Source organism: Notolepis coatsorum (assembly GCF_963971535.1).
Source record: "Notolepis coatsorum genome assembly, chromosome: 11".
Taxonomy (NCBI): domain Eukaryota; kingdom Metazoa; phylum Chordata; class Actinopteri; order Aulopiformes; family Paralepididae; genus Notolepis; species Notolepis coatsorum.
In genome coordinates this window covers 91,398,825-91,416,804 of record NC_140175.1, presented here as the reverse complement: position 1 = coordinate 91,416,804, position 17,980 = coordinate 91,398,825, and the positions used below count along the sequence as shown (strand labels likewise).

General features: G+C 47.5%; 1 protein-coding gene across 3 annotated transcripts in view; it reads right to left on the bottom strand.

The window, feature by feature from the left end:
• Positions 1 to 17,221, bottom strand: part of LOC311236420 (uncharacterized protein) — a 33,539-nt gene extending 16,318 nt beyond the window's left edge. For 2 of the 3 annotated variants that reach the window (XM_084324098.1, XM_084324100.1), the window contains exons 1-3: positions 17,138 to 17,221; positions 16,603 to 16,777; positions 13,667 to 13,770 (exon numbers count right to left, since the gene is read on the bottom strand). In XM_084324098.1, coding sequence (XP_084180224.1) covers positions 13,667 to 13,770; positions 16,603 to 16,720 — 222 coding nt within the window. In that variant the 5' untranslated portion in view covers positions 16,721 to 16,777; positions 17,138 to 17,221. Of the gene's footprint in view, positions 1 to 8,627; positions 9,045 to 13,666; positions 13,771 to 16,602; positions 16,778 to 17,137 lie in introns of those variants that run through there. The other variant, XM_084324099.1, reaches the window with a different exon arrangement.
• Between the last annotated feature and the right edge of the window lie 759 nt (positions 17,222 to 17,980).

Below are 17,980 nucleotides of genomic sequence, written 5' to 3'. Positions count from 1 at the left end.
ATCACACCAGAAACGTCAGTGGCCAATCAGATCGCAGAACGCGAACGCAGAACTGGAAATCCGTTGGTAAAAAACTAGACGCGACCTGGAGCAACACTGGTGGAGAACCATCGACTTTCTGACGCGTGACGGCCAGTCGGCTTCAGTTCGCGGAGAGGTGTGTCGACTTCGCTGGCTTCAGGGTGTCGGACTCTACTATCGAACCGCTCCCGAAGTACTTGGACGCCATCCGGGACTTCCCTACACCGGGCTCCATGACGGATATCAGGAGCTGGTTCGGCCTTGTCAACCAGGTGGCTAACTACGCCCAGCTGCGTGACACGATGGCTCCATTCAAGCCGTTCCTCAGCCCACGATGTGTGTTCCTATGGTCCCCTGTTCTGGAGGAGGCAATTCCAGTGTTATGGATGTTACATTCAGAGAGATAATTGGAAACTTAACTTAACATTGACAAGGCATCGATTTGAATTGGAAGTATAATTTACACATTTTTGTTACACTTATTGAGATAAAGATGAGCCTGCAGTAAAAAATTATTTTACCTTTTGGATTTTGAGATAGGTGACAAAATACAGACATGAGGTGGCCGGAGTTCAGAAAACTTGGATTTGCCAATTACAATGTCGGGATTGTCCTCCTTAAAACAGCGGTAAGCCTCCATAAGGGACATGGACATGTGGCGTTTCTGAACCCTCTGCTTGACTCCTTCTCTTATGGTCACTGCATCCTTCATTCCTGGGGCCTGTCTTGAAATGTCGTCCCTGGAATAATACTCATTTACTTTCTGTTTGGTTTCATTTGGGGTTTCTGTGTTTTTTGGGGTGGGTTTCTTGTCACGATTCTCAGCAAAACAATAACAAATACACATGTAGGCTGAGCAGACGCAAGGGGGAGATGGCCAACAGCAGCCGATTAGCAGTAGGCTAACGTGGACACTGCTCTGCCTAGAGACCTACAATGTGTGAAAAAGTTATGTCTGGAAATATGTTGGATTTTAATCAAACAAGGAGTCATAAAATACTTCTGATTTAAATCAAACAAAGGGGTCATAATCGGACTTAACACACATTCGCAATGTAACATCCGTCACTCGCAATGTAACATCCGTCACGGTAACATATATAACACTTGTAAAGAATAAAAAAAATAAGACCAGAATGACTAATTGTTGCTAATATGTCATCTTTATAAAAGTTAGCTTTGCTTAGGAAGTTTGGTTGACAATGCATTCCAGATGCATGTTTTATGACAACTTTTCCTGGAAAACGTTATGGATGTTACATTCGCTGTCCCATAAAGGGGCATTATAACAGCATGCTTCACCTGCCAATAGAAAGACACAAAGTACATAATTGATTCACATATTGATACAACAGACCTTCATGACCAAAGGTGAGGTTAGAAAAATATCTTGATTTTTTTTGCCATTCTGGCCATTCAGAAAGTCATACAATTAGGTTAATCGAAAAATAAATGTTTTCATCATTGTGTCTCCTCCTGTAGTGTGAAAAAACATGCATTCTCATAAATATTACGATCAAATCTATTTTGTACTTCAAAATATAGACCTTGATGATACATTTGAAATTGGTTTGGTTATGATCATGTTATTTAAATTCTTTCATGGTGAGGTTGACATTTGCATGGAATTGCCCAGGAGGCCTTCCAGACGTCCAAGCAAGCCATAATTGAGGCCATCCATGAGGGCGTGGAGATCTACGACATGCAGAAGCGTACCTGCCTCCGCCCTGACTGGTCCAAGCGCGGCATTGGCTACTTCCTGCTCCAGCAACACTGTCACTGTGCCTCAGGCATACCGGACTGCTGTCCAGGAGGATGGAGGTTCGATCAACCTCACAGGTTCACGCTTCCTGTCCCCTGCGGAGCAGCGTTATGCGGCTGTCGAAGGAGAGGCCCTGGCCATGGCCTGGGGTCTGGAAAAGACGGTGTACTTCACGCAGGGGTCCGACAACCTCGTCGTGGTCACCAACCACAAGCCGCTGGTGAAGATCTTTGGCGACCGCACGCTGGATAAGCTAACAAACTCGCGTCTATTTAGACTCAAGCAGCGCACCCTCCCGTGGCGCTTCGATATTGTGCATCTGCCTGGCAAGAGCAACTATGCCGCTGACGCCACTTCAAGGCACCCTTCCCCCTCGGGCTCGGCGAACGGCATCTCACTGGGGCTGCCGAGCTAGCCTGACGCCGTGGAATCAGCACTCATGGCCTCCATCCATGACGATGCACGGGAGCTCGGTGCCGTCTCTTGGCCCCTCCTCCCACGGGAGACAGCGGCTGACGAGGGCCTTGGCCACCTCCTCCGCCTTATTGAGCAGGAGGGTGGGATTGACGTCAACGACCCCGCCCTGGCGAGTCCGTCATCGGTCTGTGAGTCCGTCTACGCGCAGGACGGCGTCCTGCTCTATCGGGACGGCGTCGTGGTTCCCCCATCCCTCCGTGAGAGAGTCCTTCGGCATCTCCACGCCGCTTACCAGGGGACTTCAGCAATGGGGCAGCATGCCCGAGCAATAGTCTACTGGCCCGTGATGTCCGGGGACATTCAAGCCACCAGGGACGGGTGTGCAGACTGCAACCGCAATGCTCCGTCACAGGCGGCTACACCACCCCTGCCGTCCTCAACCCCGTCCACTCCGTTCGAGGCGGTGTTTGCTGACTTCTTCGACTATGGGGGCCGCCACTACCTGGTTGTCGGGGACCGGCTCTCGGGCTGGGTAGAGGTCCTGAGCTCTACGGCGGGTACTGCCCTGGCGGGCTCAGCTGGCCTGGTCCAACACCTCCGTTCATTCTTCGCCACCTTCGGCATACCGGAGGAGCTCTTGAGCGACGGCGGCCCGGAATTCAAGGCAAGCCACACTGAGGACTTCCTCCGCTTATGGCACGTCAAGCACCGTGTGTCTTACGTCAGCTTTCCACAGTCGAACAGGAAGGCAGAAGTTGCGGTGAAGACTGCTAAGCGCCTCGTGATGTCCAACACCGGCCCGTCGGGCGGCCTTGATCAGGACTGCTTCCTGCGTGCGATGCTGCAGTTGAGAAACACACCTGACCCCGACTGCAACCTCTCGCCAGCGCAGATCATATTCGGCCGCCCCCTTCGTGGCTCGCTCTCCTTTGTGAACCGCCTCGAGAAGTTCTCGAACTCGCATATCCGCCTGCTATGGCGCGAGGCATGGGCGGCGAAGGAGGACGCCCTGCGGACCCGTATGTCCTGTACCACCGAGTCTCTGGGGACTCACTCAAGACCGCTCCGCCCGTTGTCACTCGGCGAGAGTATTCCTCCAGAACCAGCAGGGCCCGAGCCCCCACAAATGGGACAGGTCAGGGGTGGTGGTGGAGTCCCTAGGTCACAACCAGTATCGCGTTGACGGTTCTGGACGTCTGACACTGCGCAGCCGGCGGTTCCTCCATGCCTACACGCCAGCCACACCCTGGGCCCATCAGCAGTCGGCTGCGCCATCGCCGCCGCCCACTGTCCACCCAGGATATCAGCCCCCACCTCGGCAGCCGGCTGATGGACCCCGCGACTCGGCGGTGGGCACTCCCCCACCGACGCCCGCTGATGAGGCGACCTCTGACCTCGCCGTTCCTACGGTGTATGAAGGTCTCCCGGTGCCGCTGTCGCCGCCGCCGCTGTGCCAGCCCGCTCGGCCAGGCCACGTGAGGAGGTCGCCTACACGAGCCCGAGTCCGGCAGCTGGATACGGGATTTAGACCGTTAATCTATTCCGGCCCATAGCTTTCCGGTCTGGGGGGGATGAAGAGTTTATCGCCAGCCACTAGAGGGCAGCGTCTCACTACTATCTGACCGGATATGCCGTGCTCCTATTCAACATTGCCGAGCGGCCATTTTAGTTTTAACGTTACCGTTTCACTCCGCCTCTAGTCAAGACGTTCGTTCAACTCATTCATGTGAGATTGTTTACATTATTATTAGTTAGTGTGTATTTATTTTATATATACCTCCGGTCAATGGTCTCTAACTACACACCCTCAAGACCCCTACGCTCTGCATCTTCTGGCCGATGATTTGGAGTCTGTTGATGAGTTTGGTGGGAAGGCCGGTGAGGAGAGCGTTACAGTAATCGATCCGGGATGTGATAAATTAATGGACCAGGGTTTCTGTATTTGATTGGGACAGGGATGGGCGGAGTCTGGAGATATTACGGAGGTGAAAGAAGGCAGACCAGGTGGTGTATTTGATGTGAGGTGCAAAGGAGAGGGAACCGTCCAGAATGACACCGAGGCTTTTGACTTGGGGGGAGAAGGGTACAGGGAAGCCGTCAATGGTGATGTTTGGAATTGGGGTGTTTTGTGATTTGGTGAGGGTGGATTTGGAGCCGATGAGCAGGGCCTCGGTTTTGCTGCCATTTAATTTCAGGAAGTTTCTGCTCATCCAGCTCCTAATGTCCTCAAGGCAGGTGGTGAGGGAGGTGGGGGGAAGGGCAGTGGTGGGTATGGAGGAGATGTAGACCTGTGTCATCTGCATAGCAGTGGAAGTGGACCCCATGGTGACGGAGGATTGTGCCCAGGGGAAGGAGATAGATGGTGAATAGGAGGGGACCCAATACTGACCCCTGGGGGACACCCAGTGAAACAGTTGAACACCCTGACTTGTGGGTCTTGAGTTGAACAAACTGTTGTCTGTCAGTGAGGTATGATGTAAACCAGGAGTGCGACACCCGTGATCCCAATGCCAGCCAGGCGGTCCAGGAGTATTGGATGGGAGATGGTGTCAAATGCCGTACTGAGGTCGAGGAGGATGAGGATGGTGAGAAGTCCAGAGTCAGCTGCACGGAGGAGGTCGGTACTGTTTCGGTACTATGTTGTGGGCGGAAACCGGATTGAAAGGGTTCGTGGAGTTTGTGTCGAGGTGGGATTGCAGCTGTGCGGCAACCACCCTATCAAGGGTTTTTTAGATGAAGGGAAGGTTGGAGATGGGCCTATAATTATTTAAGTCGGCTGGGTCAGCACCAGGTTTTTTGAGGATGGGGGTGATTGCAGTTAGTTTGAGAGTGGGGGGTACAATTCCAGAGGCAAGGGATGAATTTATTATGTCCATGATCATGGGTGAGAGTGATGGCAGGCAGGCTTTGACGAGGGTGGTGGGAAGAGGATCGAGCCGACAGGTGGTGGTTTTGGCTTTACGGATGAGCTCTGAGATGGTGTATTCTGATGCTGGGGTGAAGTTGGAGAGGGAGCTGATAAAATGATGGCTGGTGGTGATCATCCAGGGTGGGTCACATGGGGAGGTGCATGATGAGGCCAGCTGTAGGTGAATGGTATTGATTTTGGAAATCAGTGGAGATTTCTGGAGGGAGGGTTTGAGGGGGGTGGAGTAGGTGGCTGACTGTGGAGAAGAGGACTCTGTTGTTCCCTTTACCAGTGCTGATGAGGTTGGAGTAGGAGGAGGATTTGGCAGTGTAGAGAGCGTTCTTGTAATGGTGGAGGTGGTCAGAATACATTTGGGTGTGAACTGCGAGACAATTTTTTTTGCACAGCCGCTCCAGTCGACGTTGTGTGGTTTTGAGCTGGCGGAGGTCAGAGGTGAACCAGGGGGCGGAGTGGGTAAATGAGACTGCGAGTTTTCAGGGGAGCCAGGGCGGTGAGGGAAGAGGAGAGGCAATTGTTATAGTGATTCACCAGGTCAGCATTCAAAAGAGGAGTGGTGGGGGACAGTGACAGCAGTGACTTTAATGTTCTCACGGTACAGCACAGCAAGCCCCCCCCCCCCTTCCAGTGCCACGGACAATAATTATGGTCGGACTAACCTTACATCATACCTTTCTCTTTCTGATCCAAGGACAGGGGCACCAGGAAATAGATTTCAGGGTGAGCTCCATGGAGAGGGAGAGCAGATGAGCACCAGCCCAGTTAAGGTGGAGACCGTCTTTCGCAAAGATATTTCTATTCGTCCAGAAGGCCAGGAAGTTGTCAATGTAGGTGATGTGTTTGGAGATGCAGTATGCCTTAAGCCAGATGTGGAGGCTCCTTACGCGACTGAAGATCATGTCTGTGTATCTCGGAGATGGAAAGGGGCCGGAGACGATGAGTGTTTTACCAGTTGCAGCCGCGGTGGTGATGAGTGTTATCGCTTTATTTGAGCACCTCTGACTGTTTGTGCCTGATGTCATTGGCCCCAATGTGTATGATGACGGAGATCTGTGGACGGTCTTCGATGAGGTTGGTGATGCAGGCGTTGATATCCAGGACCGTATCACCGGAGAAGGAGCAGGTTTCACCCTTGGGAACAGTGACATGGCGCACCATGGAGGATCCAATAACAAGCACAGAGGGAGGAGGAGGTGGGGGGCTGGTGGTGGTCTTGTCGGGCCTGGATGCGGCCGCTCGACAGATCTCTGGCTGGTGTGGCCTCTGAGTTTGACGTAATGGGCGGGGGTGGGAATGCTGGAGGGGAGGCGATCCGCTCTGCGCTGGCCAGGTCAATGGGAACGCTGCTACAGCCTCCGCAACCCCTCTGGTTCTATGGGGTGGCTGCTCTAAGTTTAGTGACAAGAGTGATGGAATGGCAGGAGTGGGGAAGAGGGCTGGCCTGGACTGTGCTTGTTGGGGCACAAGGACAGCTGCTTCACTCAGCGCACATTCTCTGAACCGCTCAGTGGAAGGACGCGGAAGTTGAGAAGGACAAGGAGTGAAATTAACAGAACCTGGGCGTCGGGTGACGGGGCTTGGGTGTGCATGTGGGTGGTCTATTGGATTGGTAGATGGTGGGATGAGGCATCGTCTGAGACTCTTGATCCGCTTACGTGCAGGAGGCCCGGGGGGTGACCATGGTGCTCAGAGCTGAGTACCTGTTTTCTGTGTGTATGGGTGGCAGCAAATGGGGGGTGAGGGCTGGGGTCCTGCCCCGTTTCCTGTCGTTGTGCTCGACAACAGTCCAGGGGTCTGATAGTGGGGTGGAGCATGATGGCTGTGGGCGAAGACTGTGGTCAGAACCAGGCCAGGGGCCGGGGGGCTCTGGAGCTGTAGCAGTGAAGTAGGTGGTGAGGCAGTTTGGTGTCAGGTGAGTTAGGAAGCAGTATGTCCAGGAGTTGCTCAGTCTGGTGGATAGAGTGGAGGGTGGAGATTCTGCTTTTCAGCTCTATGATGGTCTGGTTGAGGTGAAGGCAACTGGGACAGTCGGGAGAGTTGGGGTGCGGTGTCGTAGTTTCCTCTCCCAGGAAATCCCTGACTCTTCATCCAGAGCTGAGAAGTCGATCACCTCATGCCCCGACCCCTCCATCGTTACTTGTTGAATGTGTTTTCCCAGCGTTAGTTAGTTCGGTAACGTTATGAGAAAGATCCGAGAGAATTGTTGAATAGATACAGATGTTCTAGAATGTTCTATTATCTGTCTCTGTCTCGTTTTTGGACAGATTTTAAACAGGCTAACGTTAACTAACATTCAACAACGAGCTTGTGGGGGGGCAGGTGGCGCACGGAGATTACGTTCGTCACCAACACCGGGAGACACTGGATTCGCCTGTTCGAATCCAGCTCCCGGCGTTGCTATCAGCTTGGTTGGCCTCTCACACTGATACAATTGGCTGTATCAGAGGGTGGGAAAGCTGAAGGGTGGGTCCTGGGCGTTGTGGACAGCGACCCCTACAGTTCGGTCGGGGCGCCTGCTCAGCAAGGGTTGGAACTAAGGAGAGATAGTGTGGCCTCCCACACGCTACACTCTCCCCGGTGAGAACCTGCGCGGCCAGGTTGGCCTACCGGCAGGCTGCACATGCGTTGGAGGAAAGCATGCGACAGTCTCCGGTCTCCCGGACCAACAGTAGGGGAAAGTACGCAACAACCAGGAAGGGTGGGATGAGAGAAAAATCGGGAAAAAAGGAGGGGAAGAAAGATAATAAAAAAAAAAAAAAAAAACAACAAGCTTGTGTTTATAACCTAAATGGTTTGGCACTTCTGTCCAAGATTCCCTTTGTGCAACATTCAGTTTTCAGCCTAAAATCAGGTTTTCCGGGAGCTCTAGGAACACAACCGCTCTCTTCGACAGTAGAATGGAAATCACTTGCTCATACTCAAGAGTTTGTTATATTATTTACACTGCCTATTTTTTTTTTTTATTTCCCCACCACACTATAATTTTATGACCTGTATATCATGTCTTCTACTTCCACCATGTACCTGTACCTTCCCTCCCCCCATGCTGCTATGATTGCTGCATTTCCCCAAGGGGATCAATAAAGGAATATCTTATCTTATTTGTTGATACTTACCATTAGTCTTGGTCACACACTTTGTGGATACATACTAATAAGCTTGTGTAACACATCCTGGCCTATAGAGACCTAATCACACAAATACATGTTTTGTTGTGTTCTTAACTCTTTGTACTTCACAGAACGTTACATGTGACCACAGAACTTGTAATACACATGGCAGTTTAGTACAATACCTTCTAGATTATTTATATAAATGTTAAATTTGTTTTATGACCATAAGCTGTGTAGTCATTATGTGTAATTAGACATTTCACTCTACAACTCAAATGATTAGGCATACACATGGCAGATTAGCATAAATAAGAGAACCCAAACTGATAAATACTGTCGTTTATTTTGTAATAAGCGGTGCAAAAATACAACACAATTATTCCCCACGTATAATAATAATAACTTTATTTGTATAGCACTTTTCATACAGAGGTTGCAGTTCAAAGTGCTTCACGAACAGTAAAAAAATGCAGGCATAAGCGAGCATAAAAAAGATAGACAGGTAGCAAGGTATGGTAAATCACAGTGTTTCACATTAGGATCTAGCATCCCAATAGCTCTCTGTTTACAGTTTTCAGTAATACAAATAATAAAAATAGTTTAAAATGATTCAGTTTAAAAATAGTCTAAAAATTATACGTATGAGTTGAAAAAGTGTGGAAGGCACTTTGGGTGTCCAGCTGGGTGCCAGGGTTTCTGCGTGTGGCTGCAGTAGCCTACTCTCTTCAGAGGTGTTGACTGTGGTAGACTTCTGGTAGATCCTGCTGGACGTCACTCCCCGTGTGTGGATTCACTCGTCCGAACCCTGTTGGCGTGCAGCACAGTCACGATATGGGCTAATCATGTAACGCCAGTCAGCAAGCGAAATTAGCATTGAATCAAAAGCCTAGGGATGCAGGGCCCGCTGAGGGATATTATACTAGGTCGGATAGTCCAGCAAAGTAACGTCCTATTCATCAATCTCACAATATTCGCTAACGTTAGACAGATGGAATACAGCCTTCCATCTAAAAACATAAAAGAAAACTTACCAGTCATGGTATCCATAATAACTTCAATCGGTTCAGATCCTTTGAATGAAATGAACATGTAAACACTGACCTCGACGTTAGAAAGTAGCACTGCGTCGCGTGAAATCACTGAGCGCAGAGGAGTGAGTGGTTAGGCAAAAAATAGTTCAGAGTATATCTGCTTAGAAAACGTAAATGTCGAATTCAATTATTTTTTATTTCTCCACGTGGTAAATACACAGCTCACAACATGTTTACAGGAACGTTTTGGAGTTGTATTGAGTGTATTTCGTGACTGTTGGGAAGTAGGCTGGGAACTAGGCTGCTGGAGGAACCTACTTCCAGTGACTGACGCTAAGCTAAGCTAACGGTGCGGGCGTTCCCTAAGCCTATTGCATGCACAGAGATGAAAAAGGTATGTATCTTCTTGTCTAACTCCAGGGAAGATGGCAAATAAGCTAATTTCCCAAAATGTTGGCGTTTTCCTTTAAAGGACCAAAGTGGAGAGCTGGGTGCACCAGCCTCCTTGGTTCAGGATACAATAATAGTAAATGACAGTGGGCAAAAAGCAAAATGGTGAGAGCACAGGTGAGAGAGCACTGCAGTGACGAGCTCCTGGTCTGTTCATATAGGGCGTGGAGCCTCGTCACGACACCCGTGTCCAATTACACAGAACAAATGTCATTTACAGGAACAATTAATGACACCACACTCGCACCACAATGTGAATGCAACACCACAGTAAATATACCCACCTCCATGTGAATATACCGCACAGACAGTAAGTATACCCTCCACCATGTGAAAGGTACACATAACACCTGGGAATGCCAGGTTGCTGTGTGTCTGTCTAGGAACACCAGCCAAACAACCAGTAGACTGTGTCCGACGGCCATCCATACAGATTCTGTCATTCTATCAGTCAATTTGCTCATCTGCCTGCCTGCCTGCCTGCCTGTCCGTTTGTTTGTTTTACCGTCTGCCTGTCAGTCTGTCCGTCTGCCCATCAGTCTATTCCGTGTGTTTGTCTGTCCAGCCGCTGTCCCCTCCTCCTAATGAGACTAATATAATTCCATGTGCAGTGTCCTCATTGTATTTCACCAATGGGTTATTATGAGACCCTACCGGTACTAAAAACACAGCCATCTAGCTACCTCACTACCTACACCACAGCCATCTAGCTACCTACCTACCTACACCACAGCCATCTAGCTACCTCACTACCTACACCACAGCCATCTAGCTACCTACCTACCTACCTACACCACAGCCATCTAGCTACCTCACTACCTACACCACAGCCATCTAGCTACCTCACTACCTACACCACAGCCATCTAGCTACCTCACTACCTACACCACAGCCATCTAGCTACCTCACTACCTACACCACAGCCATCTAGCTACCTCACTACCTACACCACAGCCATCTAGCTACCTACCTACCTACACCAAACCACACCACAGCCATCTAGCTACCTCACTGCCTACCGACCAGTACCAAATCACACCACAGCCACTCAGGGAAGGAGTCGATCCGATGGCCTACAGGAAATACCACAATCACATCACTTTGAAATTAAAAAGACATGCAGGATATTGTGTCAGTGATAAGAAGCTGTACGCTGGAAAAACTACCACACTGCTTCCCGGGCGGCTTCAATATAACTGAATGCTGAAGATTTGTTGGGATGCCTCGATTCTCACGACAGCATCAACTGTTGCTGGGATGTTTTTAAGCAGCCCCAACCAATCAAAACACATTAATGTGTTTTTTTTAACAAGTCACAATCTGCATGCCTTGTATGTTGTGTGTGTGTGTGTGTGTGTGCTTGCACGCTGGCGCGTTATTGTGACAGTTATGGATACCACAGGATAATGAATGACGAGTAATTAAGGCACAGGGTAACGAGAGGCCACAACAAACATTCTTATGGACTAAGTGTTCCGCTCGCCTGGGGAAATATTTTATTGGCTTATCATTTCCTACCACTCATGGGGGATGAGACACACAGGGTAATTACAGGCTAATTTAGTCATCCCTCCTGAATAACGGCCCATTTAACGCCTTATTAATCGTGACGTAAACCAATGGGGGCGGAGGAAGGGGGACCACGGAGACCAGCGTTCCCTCTCCCGATTGGCGTCAAAATGGCAGCTCCGGTGTTAACACTGTCGTCTTGTGTGTAAAAACAGGAAGCCGCCGAGGTCCCGTCTCTCTCCGTCTAATGAGTTTCCTCCGGTTTGATTGGTGTTGGTTTGCGCTATAATTGGGGCAGACGTTAAATGATGAAGGGGCTCTTGTCGGAGGGTGGAGATGGGGGGGGGGGGTGTTGTGAAGAGCACAGTGGTTTCCACCTTTGTCTTCTCTGTTGATTGTATGATGTGAAGATGATGTAAAAAGCTAACTTAATGGATTTTCGACGTTTTAGAAACGGGAGTCCACATGAAGATTCAGCTTTGATCTCACTCTCCCAAAGGGTTCCGTCTCATGAGCGATCCCAGCCTGTTAGATCTTAATGCAAATGTGCCTACTGCAATAAGGACAGAAGAACTTAGAGGGAGAGAGGGGGGGGGGGGGGTGTAGAAAGAGAGAAATATGGAGAGAAAGAGGTATGTAGAGAGATGGAGAGATATGTAGAGAGAAATGTAGAGATATAGAGAAAGATATATGTAGAGATGTAGAGAGCGATATATAGAGAAATATACAGTATATGTAGAGAGACACACGGAGTACAAGGGGAAAAACAGGAACAACTCAGGAAAGGGATGAAAATAATTTCATTCTCAGATGGTGTCATGGCAGCAAATTGTCTGCCGTACTAGACTGAATCTCGGACAAACCTACAGACAGACAAACCTACGGCCTGCCAGACAGACAAACCTACGGCGGCCTGCCAGACAGACAAACCTGTGGCCTGCCAGACAGACAAACAAACGACGCACAACAGCCAACCTTGGCTGTGGCAGATACTCAAGAGTGAGAGAGAGAGAAGTGGCGGACTCAAGGTCAGGGGGCCATTTTGACATAGCAAGAAGCTGTGTGGCAGGCAGTCATAAAATGGAGGTATGAACCACTCTGGAAACTACAATTTCTGAGGTGGATAATGGTCCAATATCACAAGTGAATGAATATTACTGATGCTTCTCATGTATATATTAGGGATGCCCCGATCGATCGGCCACCGATCGTTATCGGCCGATAATCAGTATAAATATCCGATCGGTGATCGGTGATAATGCTTTATTTTCGCCGATCGTCAAAACCGATCAATGACACGGAAAACATGATCCAATTCTCAGAGGAGTTCTCACAGCCACACAGAGCTCTGCTGCTGCGCGTCTTGCCCCTCCTACTCCTCCCCCTCCCATACCCGTGTCATGTTGTCAACAAACCCTTCTTACGGCAAGAGTCGAGTGCATGAGCACCGCAGAGCTCCTCTTTCAACATAACCAGCATTAAACAAAATGGCCCAGTCATCTATTCACTTTTGTTTAATACATGAGGCGTTGTATAATGTTATCTAGCTACTGATAGCTCCTGATATCAACGTGACAGTTTGGCATTCGTTTTCGCAGGTGCTGGGTAGCGAGCTACCGAGCTAACATTACTGTTTAAACAAAACTACACGGTCAACTATTCACTTTAGTTTAATACATGATGCATTGTCTAACTGGCTAGCTACTGATAGCTCCTGATATCAACAAATGCGCATTTCAGTTTAAGAATGATAGGGATGCGCCAGCATGAGACCTCCGTTAGCATAGGTAGCTAACGTTAGCTCACGTTAGATCACAACGAAATGATCCAGTAAACTAAATAGTTCACTTTATTTTAATACATGATGCATTGTCTAACGTCATCTAGCAGTAGCTACTGATATCAATGTCTTATAACATAATTGACATTATTCGTTTTTGCAGCTGAACATTGGCTAACACGTTTCAGACCCTGTTGAACTATCGCTCTGACTCAATAGTATCCATCTGCAGAACATCAGCCCCAGCACTCTCAGGCCCCACGCTGAATGTGATTCCAAAGCAGAGTATACACACAGAGAGTGGAGCCGTTTGCAGATAGCGAGCATTTTGACTTGTTGCGTGGTGGCGTTGTCTCGCAGATAATACAACTACAAGTACAAGTCTAATTATATAATATATATATACTTTATAAAAAAATTTAAAGAAATTATATAAAATAATTTTTTTATTTCTTTTTTTTAATCAAAAACTATCTGTATCGGCCGATATGGCTCAAGACGATCGGTGATCGGTGGCAAAAAACGTGATCGGGGCATCCCTAGTATATATAATATAATATATTATATATATATGTGTGTGTGCGTGTGTGCATGAGTCACAGTGCAATGGCAGATATCTCCCCCGAGACGACCAGTAGATCAGGTATCCTTTCTCACCTCTTGTTTGTCTGCTGGATCTGGATCTTTCTTCACCAATCCCGTGGCGGCATCGACAGTCTTCTGAGCCAGGTCGGTAACCCCGGTAACCATGGCTCCGCCCACTAGAGAGGAGAGGTGGGGTAGAGAGGAGAAAGAAGAAGTCGAGATGAATTGAGGAACAATGAACCAAGAAATGTGTAAAAAGCTAGTAATCACAGAAAAGTTACTCGATTTGCTGGATTTTTAAACACGTGTTAGATCCCTCTAATGCTGCAATCACTTGTCTTTCACAAAAAATTTTGGCAACTTTTTCGCACGCGCACACACTGCTTTTGGCACTGCAGCCTTGATCGTTTTCCAGCTCCATCTTTTGCTTGCTTTGTGGCGTCATGTAATCTTTGCAATCAAAAGATGACTGAAGTAGACTCTATGCGCCCTTCGCTCAACAAATCATCAGCTTCTTACAAGTCAAGAGCCCAATTACTTTTGTTTATCTTCTTCAAATGAAACGATGAGTCAGAAAATGGAAATGAGCTTTATTGTGACTTAAGGCGTCGCCAACAACGATGCAAACAATCTACCCATTAGTTCTGTGTCACAATTATAGGATTAAGGTAATTAGTCCAATCAAAATAATCAGGAGCAGTTAGTTTGCTCCGAGGCTGAACGTACAGCAGTCAGACTGAGTCTCAAATGAGGATGAATCTCAATAGAGGAGAAAATCAAACAAACCATGGGTAGTCCCGTTTCTGTACCCAGCTAAAATGTTGATGTCCCGTTAGCCATCTACTGGTCGTTGGGTGAGAAGTTGAGAACGTTATGTTCTTCACATAAAACGAGCCGCGGCCAATGAGTGTCAGGTTAACATAATAAGTAATTGCATCATGGTCCCACAGACCTCACCACACGTTAATAATAATGTGTCAGATGACGATTTCAAATGCAGGCTAAGAAAACAACTGCATCAAATAATTGATAAATGCACTCCAAACGGCATCTTCAATGTTTCAGGTAAAGTCTTCCCATGGGAAAGTGTACATTTGCATTGAATAAAAGGCTAATTCTAATGTTAATTCATGTGAAGTTAAAACGCAACAGTCAGTTGGCCATGGACTGCGGTCAGCCCAATGCTTGCTGGGTAATTTATAATTATATTTTGACATGTATAATGTTCTCCGTCTCTCTCTCTCTCGCCTGAACGAATGCTACAGTGGATGATGTGTTGGTTTCTCTCATCTCCTGTGGTTAGCGTGCTTATCCAACCAGTGGAAATGATCTCGCACTACTTTGCAACTGTAAAACCGGTGATCACTTCTCATTAAGGATGACTCGGCTCGTCTACATAGCCATCTTCTCTGCTCGACCTTGTGGACCAGATGTATCAACACCATCTCTCCATGAATCTGTTGGTTAGTGGGGTCCCCAGGGCCGGCTGAGCATGGAAGAGTCATATAGTACATCATTATTATTTCTCACTCCTGTGTTGTTGCCCTTTATCTACCGTAACTCAAGTTTACACCCTTAAAACCCAGCTCCCCAAACAATAACTTACATTATCACACCTTCATACTGTAACTGTATACTTGGCACAAACAACAAAAAACAACAACGCAGCCAATTCCCCTGACTGCTGTGAGAATTTCCTCCCTCTGCTTGTTATGTGTGAGAAATAGCAAGGTGTACCGGTAGCGTTGCCAGATGGAAAATGTTAAAGTATCGTACCAGAGGTTTATAATTATCGTATTTTGAGGGAAAAGATTGTACACAAGTCATAACCAAGAGAACAACTAAACAGTATGCTATAACAACTCTGAATAGTATACCCTAGTACATATCACCTATGGAAATTAAATGAACACGCTTACCTCATCAGCTCAGGTTCCACATACCGTTGTGCAATCTTCAAATAAGGCTGTAACCCTGATTTCTGTTACACAACTGTGTCCCCCGTAAACAGTGACAGGTAGGAACTAATATGACCTTGTCCTTAAGCAAATAATGGATGGACATGAATAATTGGACTGATTAAAACTAATAATAATATCAGTCACAAAATTATCAAATTATGGAGAAACCAACCGTTTTAATGATGGACGCTTATTTGTGAAGCAGTAGGTGTATTTTGTGAAAGTAAAACAATTACAAATCGTTCATGTCAAAACAAATTGACCCAATTTTAGTAGAAAACCTTCATGCACCTGTTGGCTGTAACTTCCCCCTTTAGTGAGGAAGTGAAACATCCTCTGAGGTGACACGACAGCGGGGAGATTCCGAAAGAGCATGAAAAACCGGTTTGTTGGGTTTACACCGTCCCAACTAATGCTAAGTGTCACAAAATGATCAAATTATCGTACATTATGGGACTTTTGGCATTATTGGTCGCAGGGACGTGCACAGGACTTTAAAGCGGCAGGTGCTCAAACGCAGAAAAGGGCACTTGGCCTATGCGCATGCATTTTCTTATGAGGCACAAAAGGGCAGGTGCTCGAGCACCCTTTGGGCTCTATGTGTGCACATGCCTGATTGGTCGTACATAGTACAGAGGGCAACATTATCGTACAAATACGATAATTATCATACAGAGGTCAACGCTTTATATACTGGTATAGCCCTAGGCCTTTCCCACCCCACTAAGGGAGGGAGAACTCTTAAGGCGTGGGGGTGGGGTGATGGTGAATAGAGCACTTACTCCCATGTATAGTGACCTCCTTCCCGCCGAGCGCTTTAGGCACATTAGTGTCTTTTTCCTAGAAACTGGATTTGATAACCGCCACTGATTACATAACCTTTGCACTTGTATGGAGTAGGCTAATTATGATATTAAGTCCATGCAGCAGCCTTAGTGGGCTGTTCCGGCTAATAAGGAAATGCATCAGGTTTTATATATATATATATAATTATATATATTATTTTTAATGCACAGATCATTTTAATATGCATGATGTATAGCTTACCAGATGTGACTCCATCCTTTGTTTTCCCCGCCACGTCAGCCACTCCCTGGATGGTCTTCTCTGCCGCCGCCACGACCCCATCCTTGGCTTTGTTGAGCCCTTTCTTTAGCGCGTCCATGGCTCTGCTTGCTTGGCTCCCAAATTAGGCTCCACGTAGTCTACACAGTACACACAGCTGCGAGGAGGACAATTCACACACCATCAGGATGGAATCCAAGCGCACGGCATATTAAACGTGTTGACACAACGGGAGACGTGTGAAAATCACGGGACACACTTATTGTTCTGGGGCAAGTCTCGGGCAAAACCGACAAGATCCCACCTGTAGGAAATAGATTAGCTGAGAAACCGGAACGGCAACGAAACGGCCCAATCCACGAAGGAACCGGCCTATTTATCATCGACACATGATATCACACTTTAATGACGGACGCTTATTTGTGAAGCAGTAGGCGTTTTTATTAACGTAAATCAATTACAAATCGTGCATGCCAAAAGAATTGACCCAATTCGAGTAGAAAACCTCTCCACGCACCTGTTCGCTGTATAACTTCCCCCTTTGTGAGATAGTGAAACGTGCTCCGAGGTGACGCGACAGCAGAGATTCCGAAAGAGCACGAAAAACCGGTTTGTTGCGTTTACGCCTCAAAACGAAATCGACAAATATCACCGAGAGAGTACACAGGTTTGAAACCGACACGCGCCGCCTCCTCCTCCTGTTTGCGTGAATGGAGCCCGCGCGCGTAAAGCCCGTGCGGTCCTGATGCTGAGCTGGAGACAGAATAGATGGTGAGCCGTCTGCACCGTAAACCACACACGGATTACGTATACGCTCCAACAATTTGATCCATTCGTGCAGTTACGTGGGTTGCTCACGATGTGTAGGCAAGGGCTATTAAGTCATCAATGAACGGTTGAATAATGTACATCCGAATGACTCAATGGGGGGCAATTACGCACGATAACATGCGTAGGCCTTTTAATGCCCCCAGCTGTGAGAGAGTTGATAATTAGCCCTTAATTAATATTGTAATAAGGACTAATGAATAGTATAGGGAGGAATTAAAAAGTCTCCACTGAATAATTGCAGTCGTCAATTTCTAACTGAGAAATGATCATCCTCCGATTTTTTTTAAACATTAAACAACTTCCTCCCGACCCTATAACCTATATAGTCAAATACCAATTTGCCCAAAATTGGAGCAATTAAAACGATATCCTTTATATTAATTATGTAGCCAAGTGTTCTGTCTTAACCTGAGCCGAGTAAATTAGTCTTATACCCTGGGACCAGTCATGTTAAAGCTCTTAACCCTTTTCACTACCAAACTACAGAAGGTTCTGTATCGTTAGTGGCTTAGCTTGGCATCGCCTTCTG